Here is a 14,547-nt window from a genome sequence, read left to right as displayed (position 1 = left end):
TTGCCCAATAGGCCTTCAGAGAAACAATCAGCTTGTGTGTACAAAAATTCTTGTCGTTCCTTTTCCAATTCAGACTCCAATTTACATCGGTACTGAATAATTCTTGTCATTCCTTTTCCAATTCAGACTCCAATTTACATCGGTACTGAATAATTTTCCTGCCCTTCTCATTGTTCAAAGTAGCTTTCCTTGCTTCATAATCAGCATTGTTCATGTGGAACCAAGGGATTTCTAGGCGGACATCACACCCTTCCAAAGGCATGATGTAAAAGTCCTCGTGCCCTAAATACCCCTGACAATGCAAACGGAGTTTACCAATGACAAGTGTAATGGCAACATCCCGTTTGGGTGCCGCTAGAACTACCTCCGCCTGTGGCTCCGTTCTGTCACAGTAATTCCAAGTCGAGCCGCCAATTCAAGTGAAATGAAGTTGGCCTTGGCTCCTCCATCAAAGAAGATGAAGGCTTCTTGATCTCGTAGTTTGCCCCATGCGTGGCAAAGTTCTGTGCTTTCATCTATCTGATCTGAGTCGGTCCCCTCACAATCTGGTACTAGTCCTGCTTTCATCTTTCCTTTTCTGCCATGTTCTTCGGCTGCTTTGGAGCTCTCTAGCCTATCTTCTAATTGTCCCCTTTGTGCCTTTTTAGGGCACCTTGCAAATGTGTCCTTGTTCTCCACAATCAAAGCACTTCCCTTCCTTGAGGTATTCTAATTTCTGTTCCTCGGTCAATCGAGGTCGTGCGTCCTTCTTTTTCTGAAACTTCCTTCTTCTTCTGTATCATTTGTCGAATTTTGTCCGGTCAATGGTGTCAAAACGTGATCAGTGGGGTGAGTCCGGTTACCCGAATGCATAGCAAATCCTTGCTTAGCATGTCCCAAGTAATCTCGGATCTCTTTGGGAAGTCCACAGCAAAATCACTCGATTTGCTGCTTAAAAGTGACCACCTTAAAAGAAGAGGCAGGTAGAAAAGCATCCCAAAATCTCTCACAATAAGTATCCAAAGTGTTGGCCTTGGACATCCGAAGATGGTTCCAAGCGGTAATCACATCTCGTTCGTACTCCTGAATTAGCCAAGAGGAAATAAAGAGTCGCTTGAAGATGCAATGGACAGCCCAGGCTGAGAGTAGCAACAAGGTTATCAGGGTATGACACGCGAAATGCCAATACAAGAAGGCTAGTTGGTTTAGTTCAAAAGCTAAGTATTGGATACGGCCTTGCATCTTCTTAATAAAATAAGGACAAAACTGATCACAGCCTACAGACATCATCCTTTCCTATATTGAATTACTCTCTATCGTTGAAAAAACCTAGAGCTCTAATCTTCACCTAGATATCAATGATAGCATTGAGACTGCACAGCAATAGACATTTATCCTTGCAATGCTGAAGCACACTTCACTCTTCACGTATCGCTTTTCTTGTTACTGTATGGAAAAAACTTTAAGGTCTCCAGAGTTCCCATGACCTTGGATGCCCAAACAAGACATTTTCACTCCACGGATGGAGCCATGAGAGGGCTTTCCATGCCCATGTGACCAACAAAGCCATGGCCTTCCCTCCTGTCAAGTTGTTGATAAGTTCAAATGATGAAAAGATACATATTAAGCATGGTTCAGAGCTCTCACACAAAATCAAATAATTGACTCTCAAAAACCTACTACTCCCCGAATGTCTTTAAGGCATGCTGGGATTCTGAGTATACAATAGGAGGCAGTACTGATAGAAAATCCACTTTCATGCCATCAGAATTTAATAACAAAATTACAGAAGGCACCAGAGCAGCACAGGAACTACTGTTGGACATTGACAACATAATCAAAAACTTTATGTGTCAGATAACAGCATACAAACAAAAAATAACAAAAAACAAAGAAAAATAGTCTTTAAGCTATCCTCAGGCAAGAAAAACCCGCAAGGCAAAATCTTGGCCCCACTCCTGTTTCCTTGATTTCTAGCACTCATGTTTATTAATGGTCTCCGACTCTCCTCGAGTAGCAGTCTACACCCAAAGACTCCGCACAATTGACATGTAGCATGTCATCGGTACTATCTACACCATGTTATCCCAGATGCAATGGACAGCCCAGGCTGAAAGTAGCAACAAGATTATCCAAAGGATCCTTTAAGAGTTACGAGGGTATGACAAGCAAAAATGGCTCTGATCTACTGATGATGTGGCAGCCATAGGCACAGTCCTTCTCCATGCCCACATCTCACCCTAAAAGGCTCTCTGTAGCTGATGCCTGGAGGGGCTAGTTCTGTGGCACATCTTGCCCTACGATGGCCAAAGCTTTCTGTAGGGTGATGACTTGAACGGGTGGTCTGCGGAATACAAAGGTGAACCATAAAATTTTCACCTCCCTTGCCATAATAGATGTCCCAACACTACCTTGATGAAAAACTCTGCACGTCTTGCTGATTTATGAGACCAAATACTCACATCCCAGAAAGTATTGTAATAAATGTTCTCCTTCATCGGTACTGAACAAGTGAGAGAATTGGAAACACAAAAACTCATAAAACTACCTTGATGCCTCCAAAGGCACTACCTTGGAACATACCTGTTCAGCTGCTCTTCTAGCTCTGCACGAATCTCTGTAGTCATGGGCGCAGTAGAACCATCATCATTACAAAGCACATATGTACACCTTGCAATGATCACTTCTGGGGCTCCCTTGCAGAAAAGAATCTCTTGCTGCTTCCGTGAACAAAGGACACTCATCATCTTTCTCTCTCTTGAAAAATCAAGAAATGCAACCTGCAAGTTAAATAACTCAAAGTCACAAAATTATCCCATGATTGTAGTAACAATCTAAGTAAGCATCAATGAAACATAAAATGTACAGCGACAAAGGGCAAAGGGTACCAAAGAAAATTATCACAGCAGGAAAGCTAGCAGATTTTATAGACATGTACGACACATCTATCGACAGATTATCTCATGCATACATCATTTGCTCTCATATTATAGCCTATCTTAATCGAAGGCATTTCCCCTCCTCAACTTTGTCTATCCCTCCACATGCCATGCCTATCTTTATGAAATTGGAAAGTTTTTCCCCTTGAAGCTGATAAATCTGCCAGCATATTGAGCCCAAGTAGCCTCGAAAGTGATCAAAATATATTGTGACCAAGACATAGAGGCAGCCGATTATTGCCTTCATTTGGCCAGTAACTTTGATGCCATTTTATATAGGTGATCCATAGGTAAATCTACCCAAAGCGAGAATCCTCTTTACAATGAGTGATTGACTCTCTCTCTACAAATTGCTCATTATCTTGCTCTAGAACCTGTTTATCGAGAATAATTTTCTTTTTCGCAAACCTGCATTTCTCTCTGCAAAGCTGTTCTTTCTCGTTTCATGCTAATTATCACAATCGTTCTGACCTTCATTTATCTAAGACACCGGTGCAACAGGAAGGCTACTAAAGCACGACCTGCTCAAGAAGAGAGCAGCTTAGCTCTCCTCTGCCTCAGTTTCACCAGTCCAGTTATCGCGGTAAGGTTTCCACAAGGTTCCCCACGGCTGCAGCCTGCTTCCAAGCTGAGCCCTGCGGCATCTCTCTCTCCTTCAGTTGCTGCAAGCAGACTGCAACAGCAGCAAATTGTGCCTTGAGACTCTCCCCAAGGGAGAGATGAGAGACTGCTGCCTTGGGGACAAGAAACCATTGTGGGTGACAGATCAAAGAAACGGGGGTGCTGGTTTTTTTTTTTTTTGGGGGGGGGGGGTTGGGTTGGGGGCTCCATCACTGGACAACGTATTTTGATTTGCATGGTGAGCCAAATGATTGAGGATTCTGACGATTCCTCTATATCTATGTAGCAAGGCGCTCCTTGGTAGCGTGATATGTTAAATTTAAAAAGAATATTGCCAAAAATGGATTCTCTAAAGGCTTATGCCAAATTATAGTCTCTTTCGATGAAGACTCTCTCCTTTCACAAGGTATGCCACTGCCTTTAAGGAGGCCCTTACTTTGTGCAAAGTCGACTCTGTTAATGCTGGACATATGTATGTGTGGGGCTTGCATGAGGATTATCGCTAGTTTCTCATCAAAGATAAAGCCCCGACTCATGTTGAGGATGCTGTGGCTAAAGCCCAAACTTCCATTTGATAAATGGATCTAATTAAGAGAAGAAATGGACCTTTGCAGTTTGATCACCAATCCGGATCCAATGAGGGCACTTCGAAGAAGCGGTCCGCATTCCAGCACAAGTCCAAGTTTCCGTCAAGGCCTCTCGATACCACTCCTTGTGGCGCCAAGAGAAGAAGAAAGCCAAAAATACCGTCATTGCTGATGCACTAAAGAAGGGAGCTTATATGGGCTGTGGCTAGACGTCAGACAGGCCCCGAATTAAAGACTCCCTTGCAAAGAAGGCAAAGAAACCACAAGGACGCCCTTCAATTCACATTCATGAGATCCTAAGTAGCTCTTATTTTGTTCAAGTTGAAATCCGTCATTTGGTGCACAGTTTCATTCACTAATTGTACATTTAGCAACAAAAAGTTTCATAAGCACAATCGTCTCTGTTTTTCCCGAAATAATGTGATTGTACTCCTTGATAATGGAAGCTCACAAAATATGTGGATGTTGAAACCTTTCTGTACGTTAAGAACAGATGGGGAATCATAATAGCATAACACTTCAACTTGAAAAGAAAAGAGAGAAAAAGAGAAACCAAACACAAGAGACAGGAAGGCGGAGTTCCTTCCCTAGAAGCGTTGGCCTTCAAAATGAGCGCCCCCAAGGGGTATTTCTTTTATATTGCAAAAGATGGCCAATACAAGTTATTGTCACAAGTGCTCAAGGCCTGCTTGATCTTCACAAGTGCTCAAGCCTTCGTCGTCTTCAAGAAAGCTCAAAGCCTTGGTTGTCTTCACAAATGCTCACAGACAGAGAGATCACCCAAAAATTGATGATCATTACAAATGCCCCCAAGAGGTCTTTTTATAGGTACTAGCCTAGTCTTTTGGGTGTCCCTGACGCTTGGCTTTTTGTCACAAAGTGATGACGTGGCATGGCCGATTGGACGTACTCTGGACAAAGGGAGGTCCAAATCCTAGTGAAAGATGCAGATAAAGTTTTACCAACTTACAGAGCCTATTCGAGAGGGCTACATTAAAGATCTTGAAGCTTATAAGTTGTACCATATGGTACCGCGGCCAAGGGGCCTAAAACCTGTTTTAAAATATAGTTGGACCCAAAATTGCGTGAAGATGCTCACATGGCAGACGTTTCGCGATTTGCGCTGACTACTGATGTAGCACGGTACGGATTTCCACGATTTGCACTGGCTGGCACTAGAGGCCCAGATGCTTTTAGACTCGAAGCTTTTCATGTAACTGCTTTTGGAAGGCCTAGGGCCTATAAATAAAGTGACAGGGCTTCTCTCTTGCCAGTTTTGTACGTTGTGGAGCGCGGCAGAGACGAGGACCCTTGGACATTGTACTTTGTGAAGCATCAACAATAAAGAAATACCAAAAGGGGCGCCAGTCTTTGGGGCCAATCTCTTTGGGCGCAGAACTTCGTCATGCCGTGTCATCTCTCTTTCTCAGTTTTGTTCAATTTGTTGAGGTGTTTTTGTTCTGTCTAACGTGTATTGCATCAAATTATTGGCTTGGGGTGCCCAAGTCTATTAGACTTTTCATTTGTCCTACCTTTGGCTTTTCAATTGTCCGACCTTTGGATTTTCGATGTCCGATCCCTTGGCTTATAAAAACGAGGGCACTCCACTCCTAGGGCTGATTTGTGTTATACGCCTCAGTTTAAGGGCTGATTTGTGACATACCCTATCTTTGAGAAAATAATAATCGTTGTAGATTACATCTACAAAACGAGTAAAATAAGTGTTCTCTGTATTTCGAAACAGCTGTTTAGTTTTTTCGTGAGAGGACGGGTAACACAACAATATATATCAACAATCATGTACATGCATCAATGGTACAAACCACATGGCATACATCACATGTATCTGTCTTGAACAAGTCTAGGAATAATTATTCAGTTGAATCTCGAACTCTTGGATGTTCCATATGCACTAGAATCAATTAGATTTCTATCGTGTCATCTCATCCTCATCAGAACTTTTGATATCGTGTAGTAGCAATATCAACCATCACATCCATATCCGACCAATCTCTGACGGATGTCTTTTGATAACTACCCTTGCTAGAAGGGCTATATTAACATGTGGAAAGACAAGATATGCACACTGATGGCTCAATCAAGAGATATGGGGAGGAAATAACCACACTGGTGGGTGCTGTTGTTAGCTAGTCGCGCCAAGAACCAAGGTGAAGAAGGGACCTATGCACCAAAGTTAGAAGAAGGCCTCTAGGCGCTTCCGCATGCAGTCGGAGCTACCCTGAAGTCTCTAAACTAGCCCCTGAGGGTATGGACCAGCTCCAGCCAAATGTCACGCACAGTCTGTCAGTGGGATAGGTCAAGGCATGAAGATGCAGAAGCAACAGGCGCACTAGATGAACCACAATGTCAGACTGCAGATGCGCTCTCAACGCAACTCTCTATCTCTGCTCCACTCCTAAGAAACTAGCTCTGTGGTTGGCTGAAGTGTAGGCCGGTCCTCCTGAATCACAATCATCCTGCTGGCAGAAGTTATATGGCAGAAGCCATTTCAAAACCGAGTGCTGCGCCCTTGAGTGTGGATCAAGCTGCAGCACCCCAGGTGTACAGGCTGGCTGCGGAGTGCAGGCATCACCCGAAGAATCCGAAGCCAAGCCTGTTGTGCCATGGGGCAGTCCCACAAACAGTGACATTGAGTCTCAAGTGGGTGGGCACATGCGGCACATACTGCCGAGAGGTTGCTGTGCACCAACCAACTTCCCACTACGATAGAGCTCGATGTGCAACTAGCCACTGGACCATGGTGACATGCCTCGACTGTCTGTTGTCGCATAGGCGCTCCCAAAATCTTGCCAAGAACTCGGATGTGAGACCCTCCTCCAGCCAGTGGGACGCTGCAGCAAGACAAGACTCTCTATGATGTAAGTATGTGGCGACCAAGCCCAGCTGTGTACTGGAAGAAAGGAGTACCTGGGTGATCAGCGACAGTTAAAGGATCCCTTAAGAACCACTCCCTCGGGTCCCACTATATTCGGACCAAAGGAGGGCTTTCCCAAGCCCAAAGCAGCCCATGTCCTGACTCAAGATCTGTCGGGTCCGGGTCTATGACACAAGTCCTCCCACTCATGCTCACAACTCTGATCCGTTGAAAGCAACACTCGGCCACCTCTGGTGCCTCGAGAGTGATTTTCGCCCTCCCTCTAAACCTTGAAACATGCAAGATCATGTGTCTGAGCAGGCCCTCACTAAAATGTGGACCTCCAGTCGTGTGAAAGCCCCCATCCAACAGGGAGCTGCCAGCTCCATAGGGGTGTGCCACTCTGTAGGTATAGCCTCTACAATATATTAACACATGCTCTGCACCCCCCTCATGCCTTGCAGTTGGGTATTGTGAACCTCCTCGGAGAGTACTAAAAACTGAAGCCAGTCCCCAAAAGTGCAAGCTAGACCCTCTGCCATGAGACCCAAAGAGACACGAGGTCTGCAACCAACCACGTGGCCTTGCTGCGTGCTTACCATAGGGTTCCAGACCAGTGGCTGCCTCAAACACTCCTCAATGCATGTGGGCTCGTGCTATACAGCTACTCCTAAGACCGAAGCAGGCTAGCAGCGAAGCAATCCTCCCATCTCCTGCTAGTGCCTACTCTACGCATCTTTATGAAAAAATCCAGCGGGTGGAAGGGCTCCATGGACCTCCCCGTCTGTGGCATCCTCGCCCCAATCCGGTGAAGCAACAACTCCTTCCAGGGCTCCTCCCCTGGAAGTCCTCTGACCACAAGCTTTCAATGGAGGGCTCTACTTTGGCATTTGCCATGTTGGGTCTATGATCCCCAACCCTCCTTGAGAACAAGGTAAAGTGATGACCTGCCACGAGACTTTGCCCCGAGCCATGTCACAAACAGAGATGCATAGCAATATAGAATATACTCGGATAAATAGAATTTATCACTTTATCACTATATATATATATATATATATATATATATATATATATAGAGAGAGAGAGAGAGAGAGAGAGAGAGAGAGAGAGAGAGAGAAGATCGACACAGTATTGGGGACCAGAGGATAGGTTGGTCCCCCCCTGGGTAATAGTATGTTTATTACTGAGGAGAAGTCTATACAAGCACTTGAACCGAACGTATTACCACGTTCGTCCTAGAATAAGACTTGATGGTTCCCGGAAGCCTCAGCTTCCCATTCCTAGGCTAAAACCCTATTCCAAGGAACTTCTGTTCCTTATTTAAAATCCTCGAGAACCAAGGTTCTCGCCTCTGGATCTCACCTTCTAGACTCGGGGCATAACATCCCTACAACTCCTTTCCAACTCTGTTTTCCACAGTCCTCTTCTTGCAGAACGACTCTGCTTTCCCGGACACAAAGCCCTTACTTGGGAATCTCCACTTCGGGATCACAACTTGAGAGACTATCCTTGGATCTACTTCCCAAACTTGGGTACAAAACCCTTGGATTGATCTGGGTCTAGTTCCTCACAGCGCTTTCTTCTGCAGAGGCTCATACTCCCTCACTAAGAGGAAGTACACCTGCTAACAAATACTTAGAGATCATAACATGAAAATCGTTACCTTCAAAGTCTCGACGCTCGAAACGCAACTCAGTTATCGAAAAGCAATTCCCCTGAAGAGATCTCTACATAGAAAATCCTCTCTTCCAATGATACAAACAAATGAGGTGTGTTCTCGGGTTCCTTCTCTTAAATCAGCCCCGTCTATGACGTTTATGGGCTGAAAACAGAGAAAAACAGTAGCTTGTCGCGATGGAAACACGCTCCGTAGGCACTTCTTCACGAGGGAACTCGCGCACTGGGTCCTGACGACATCTGGTACACTTGGGGCAGCCATGGGCATCATCGGCGATTATGTGGCTGAAATCTGCAGCAACATCTCTTCCTTGCGAAAACTTGTCTTCCCTCTGGGAGAGGACGTGTGATGCTTTTATAGCTACCTCGCCACGGCAAAGATAGCAGAGTGGTGGCTGCCCGCGTAGAGATCGCGGCTGTTTTTTTTTGTTTTAATGCGCTGTTCTGCCACACAGAGAGAGAGAGAGAGAGAGAGAGAGAGAGAGAGAGAGAGAGAGAGAGAGAGAGAGAGAGAGAGAGAGAGAGAGAGAGAGAGAGAGAGAGAGAGAGAGAGAGAGAGAGAGAAATGAAATGAAATGAAATGTTATATTAACGTCTTCAAAAGGCCAAACTGACCAAAGAGACCGGGAAGTTCCAATGCGGTGTATCTGATACCAAGTCAGATTAACAAAATAAATCCAACTAGGGATAACGAGATATAAATACTGCGGAATCCTAAACTAAGCGGATAGGTGTGAAAGGCGAATAGGTGTGAAAGGCGAAAGGCAAAAGGCGTGAGATGTGTGAACTGAGCTATACAATGTGTAGACAATTTGGGAGGGGAGTAGAGATCTATCTTCATAGAGATCCTTCTTCATCTGCACTCTGGACAACGAAAAAGTATGGCTCGAATCCTTTGCTCTGTCTCTAGATGGCATATGTAATGTACCTCTGTCTCTGGCTCTAGATGGCATAAGCAGCATATCCTGATATCTGCTGGTGTCCCTCTGAATCTTCCAGTCTCAATCTCGAGTTGATGAGTGGACGTTCGTATCTGGCCAATGGCACATCGCACACCATGAGAAAGATGTCTGTCCAGATAGCTAGGTCTAATCACAAACCCATCCCTCGTGAGGTGGAGAAAATGCTCTCTATAAAAAGCCATCTTTGTGCCCAACTCCTGTATCGGCTCTATCCATGTCCTCCTTGTGTCCAGCTGGATCAGAACCTGACGAATGAGTCTATTAATCTCTACCTGCGTCAAAGACCTCAAGGGTGCCTGTAGAGAGTATAGAAAAGGAGGCAACCTGTCCATGGTGAAACCATGTGTCTGAAACCATGATGCCATCTGTGCATACCAGCATGATGTATCCCCATTAAGAGCTAATTGTCTGGAGGACTCTAGAGCCACCCTGACATATCTGTCTCTGGTAGTATCCCACAGACTATGTACAAAGGAGACTGATCTAATCAGCGCCTCAATCTCCATAGGGGGGGCAGCTAATTCCGCTCGAATGATACCATGTGGTACGGAAGCCTTGGCTCTAATCAGACGAGAGATCATGGATATCAGGGGCTTCTCCATACGCCTCCAACCCTCCTGGCCTACAGAAGGTCCCCAAACCTGCACCCCATATAACATAGTAGAGGCAACCAGAGTTGTAGCAGGGCTACGGTGTCACTTCATAGGACAGGCAGACAGTTGGACAGTTAGTCACAGTTGGTCTGGTTCACACTGGACGGACCCTCTGGGCTGGGGGTGACACGTGGCAGGGTATCGACCGTGACATCGTGGCCAGGTCACCACCACCACTCAGTTTGGAGATAGACTTAGCTGACTGGACATTTATGAGCCGTTGGTGGCTCTTTATGGTTGTACATATAAGTAGTCGTTTGAGCCAGTGGCATTATCTTGTACGTAGTCGTCTAGAGTGAGTCTATGCACAGAGCACTGCTTCACCATCCCTGCACATCTAAGCCTCGACACCCCATTGTACCTGTGAGTCCTGGGCTGGAGCTGAGTGTGCTGCCATGCCAGAGTCTGTATCAGTCTTTGAGGTAGTCGTGTCATATGTTCTGGTCTGCTATTGTGTCTTTGCGAGCTCTGTTGACGTCTATTGTTTCCTTTCTGTTCAGTCTGTTTGAGGGAGATTCCGTCTGTTTGAGTGAGATTGTCACGCACATTGCACTGAGGGCTACCCACTTTAGAGAGCACGACACATTATCCGCGCTACAGGTGCTCTCATTTTGGCGATCACGGTGGGACCTCAACAGAAATCTCACTCTGTGAGATGCAAATCTTGAAGCTAGTTAGGTTTATCTAGCTTCGCCTACCTTGCCTAGCTTCGCCGACCTTGGCTCACCTGTTCCCCTCTCGCCTGGTCCAACTGGTCTAGTCCTCTCTCGCCCTGGTCCAGCCTGTCCTCGTCCCTGTCTAGACCTCCTCGACCTTGGTCTAGTCCTCCTCGTCCCTGGTCCAGCCTGGTCTAGTCACTTGCCTGGTCTAGTAGAGTCTAGACCAGTCTTCAGCCAGTTCAGGGTTTTCTTGCCAGAAGGTTGGTGGGATTGGTTGTCACTGCATGACACATACAAGGCGGTCTGTCGAGCGTCAAAGCGCACTACTGAGCCCTCTGAAGTACTATAACAGAAGACGACCTTTGGTACCGAGTAGAAGTCCATCAACCTCATCACCTATCCCTCCACATACATCACCCATTCCTTCATCCGCTTCCACATCTTCGAGATCTCCTTCTCCAGTAAAGCTCTCTCCTATTCTGCTACAGGCTACTGAGCTACAGGCTCAACAAGGGGCCATGGAGCCGTTGGCTAGCGTTTTGGCTAAGGTAAACATCAAGTTCCCTACATTCAAAGGACTCTCTTCAGAAGATGCTGACGACCATGCAAGGAGATTTGTATCTCTCAGTAGGGGTCGTGGTCTTAACAGGGAAGATGCCTACTTGGTACTCTTTCCATCCACCTTGGATGGCTTAGCAGACAAATGGTACAGCCAGTTTGCAGAGAACCATTTTGCAACATGGGCAGCCTTAAGGCAACAGTTTTGTGCAGCTTTCAGGCCCGGTGACTACAAGGAGAAAGTGTTGGATGAGTTAGCCAACATGGTGCTCCAACCAGAGGAGACTTTTGCAGAGCTTATGACTAAGACCAAGTCTCTGGTTGCCAAGCTTCCTCAGCAACCCGGTGAATTCATGGTGAAGAAGTGGATGGAGAAGGCGCTTCCCAAAACTTCTCAACAAAAACTCCGTGAGAGTCTCCGGCCCGACGCCACTTTGGAGGAGTTCATCGCAACTGCTGCTAGGATAGAGGGGGCTAGGAAGCTGTTCAACAACTCCCCTAACATAGAGACCTCCTTTGTGTTTTCGGAAAGTCCTGCTGATCCATTGACTTCTTTACGGAGAGAACTTGAAGCCCTAAAACTACAACGCGCTCTTCAAGAGGAGAAAAATATCTCTCTTCGCCAGGAGAAACCCCCACATCTTGAGGCTTTGGATCAAATCAAGAGAGAGCTACAGGAGCTTCGGTCTCAACAAGAGACTAAGGCTATGGTATGGTGCAGCTCGTGTCGCTCTCCAGGGCATCCTCCACAGGACTGTCCCCCGCGGGCCTATTGCCACTTCTGCGGCACGAAGACAAGGATTGCTACTATATCAAGGGGTTGCGGCAAATACAACAAAGTCTAGGTCCTTCTCTCCAACAAGGGCTAGCACCAAGGGCTAGCACCTGCATCGAACATGGTCTCGCCCTATGGCCATCAAAACCCGTTGTCACCTCTGCTGACAACACCTCCTATGCAGCAAGGTATGCACAATAACTTTGCATCTCCCAGCTTTTAACATGCTAGTACTCCTTCAGTTCCCCAAAGCTTCTACACGTCAGCCTCCGGTCCCATGCAGCAAGGGCAGAGACCACCTCGCCCCTCAAATAGGCCAATTTTGTGCTACAGGTGCGGGGAGTATGGACACTATCAGAGCAAATGTCCCTTACCAGAAGGGTCCCCTCCTTGCCGCCATTGCCATGAAGCTAAGGATCACTATAGTAAGGATTGCCGAAAACAATGAGCGTCCACCTCTGCAAGCACAAGCCAACAGGAGTTTACATTTCCAAAGCTTAACCTCATCACAATAAGCTCCATTCCACAAGCACCGCCTTCCACTCTGGTAGTTGCCTCTCAAGAAGGGTCGAAGCGAGTGGAAGAGCCGGCTAGGGTGCTCACACGAGCACAGAGAGCTGCTCTTGGCCTCAGCCTCCCTGGTGGTCCAATCTTTCCATCTCCTGTCACACAAATGAGTCAACCTCCAGTAGTAGCTGACAAACTGGCAGGTAGTGTCAAGAGCCAGCCTACCTCGCTTCTATCAGATATTGATGGTGCTTTCATCGAAGCAGTAGAGGACTTGCAGAAGCTTAACATACCAGAGCAAGCTCTAATCAAAGGAAACAAGCCCACAGCAGAGTCTATCTTGAAAAACACTTTTCAACAAGTGACATTGTACGACATGCTTCGACTTGATGCAAATTTTAGAAGTGACACCCTTTCCATCATTCAGTCTCTGTACCCTGGTGCAGGGCCTAGTGGAGGGCACCTACCTGCGCAGCCCTTGGAGTCCTACATGATTTCATATCCAGCTGCTCCCCTCACTGACTATAAAAGTCCTCGTCTCACTGTGTCTATTCTTGGACGTCAATTCTCAAGCGTCATAGTGGATGGTAGATCTGGGATCAATCGGATGCCAGAATTTACTATGTTGGCCTTAGGCCTGCAGCCTAACCGCCCTGCTCCATTCACTGTTACATTGGACGACCAGAGGACAGTCTACCCTGTGGGCATAGTAGAGAAGGTTCCTCTGATGATACAAGACTTCACATTTAGCTTGGATTTTGTGGTGGTCAGTCTTTCTCAGGTGGAGGGAGGATTTCCTTTGCTGATTGGTCGACCATGGTTGAGGCATACTAAGGCACTTCATGATTGGGGCAACGACGCCATGTGGATACATACTCCTTGCTCCCCCATGCAACCAATTCAGCTCGAAGGAGGTATGGATCCAGTGGTTCATCACAGCTCATTGTCAGTACAATCCAACCCCGACCCTGAGCAACCCATCCCACCTGACAGGTATGACGACGACCTGCTGTAGTGGTTGGAAGCTACCGCTTCGATGCCATGCTATATGGTCTCTATTCAAAACTCACATGTGCCGGTAACACTCTCTCTTCCAACTCCTCAGGCGGACACAAATGTCCCAAGTCCTACACTAGACAGTAGTCCTACAGCAGACAATGGACCAGTCCAAGCAATAAGTGGGTCAACGCCAAATTCTCAAGATTCAGATGATCCTCCTATGGAAGCCCTCGGCCTCGCGGAACCTATCACACATCACCGAAGGGTAAAAAAATCTCCTCTGCATGAACTCGCCAATGATTCCCCCCTTCCTCTAACATCTCCCAGGTCGGATGCCCTACCCACTCTAAAGCACCCGGTTATGTCTGTGTCTGAAGAATTACCCTTCGATGAGCTTCCGCCTGGATGGTTACAGAAGAGTATGCGGAGTTTCCAATCGATCAAACGCCAGCACATGATGTCTCGAAGCTCCAAGAGGCAGCTCATGTTTCAACTTCTGAAGTACCCTCCACAGTTACATCTCCTGACCCTGTCAAAAAAGTCAACCTGGGCGACCCTGACAACCCTCAACACGTCCTCTTAGCAGCTTGGTTATGGGAGCATCCCGCATTACTCAATCAGGTAGTCTCTTTCATACACTCTTTTAGAGATGTTTTTGCTTGGTCCTACAAGGATCTGGAGGGGATCCCACCAGAATTGGGTGTCCACACTATACCTCTGGTTGAAGGGGCTAACCCTGTAAGAGGCCAAGCT

The 14,547-nt window shown here is 46.7% G+C and overlaps 1 protein-coding gene across 5 annotated transcripts in view; it reads right to left on the bottom strand.

The window, feature by feature from the left end:
* Positions 1 to 14,547, bottom strand: part of ECA3 (endoplasmic reticulum-type calcium-transporting ATPase 3) — a 215,251-nt gene that overhangs the window by 28,222 nt on the left and 172,482 nt on the right. For all 5 annotated transcript variants that reach the window (XM_086497970.1, XM_086497971.1, XM_086497972.1 and 2 more), the window contains one exon: positions 2,563 to 2,759. In XM_086497970.1, the coding sequence (XP_086354096.1) occupies positions 2,563 to 2,759 (197 nt within the window). The remainder of the gene's footprint in view (positions 1 to 2,562; positions 2,760 to 14,547) is intronic.

This window comes from Adiantum capillus-veneris, chromosome 24, assembly GCF_014529385.1.
Source record: "Adiantum capillus-veneris isolate H3 chromosome 24, ASM1452938v2, whole genome shotgun sequence".
NCBI classification, from domain to species: Eukaryota; Viridiplantae; Streptophyta; class Polypodiopsida; order Polypodiales; family Pteridaceae; genus Adiantum; species Adiantum capillus-veneris.
The sequence above is the reverse complement of the archived record's forward strand: the minus strand, read 5'-3'. Positions and strand labels throughout refer to the sequence as shown.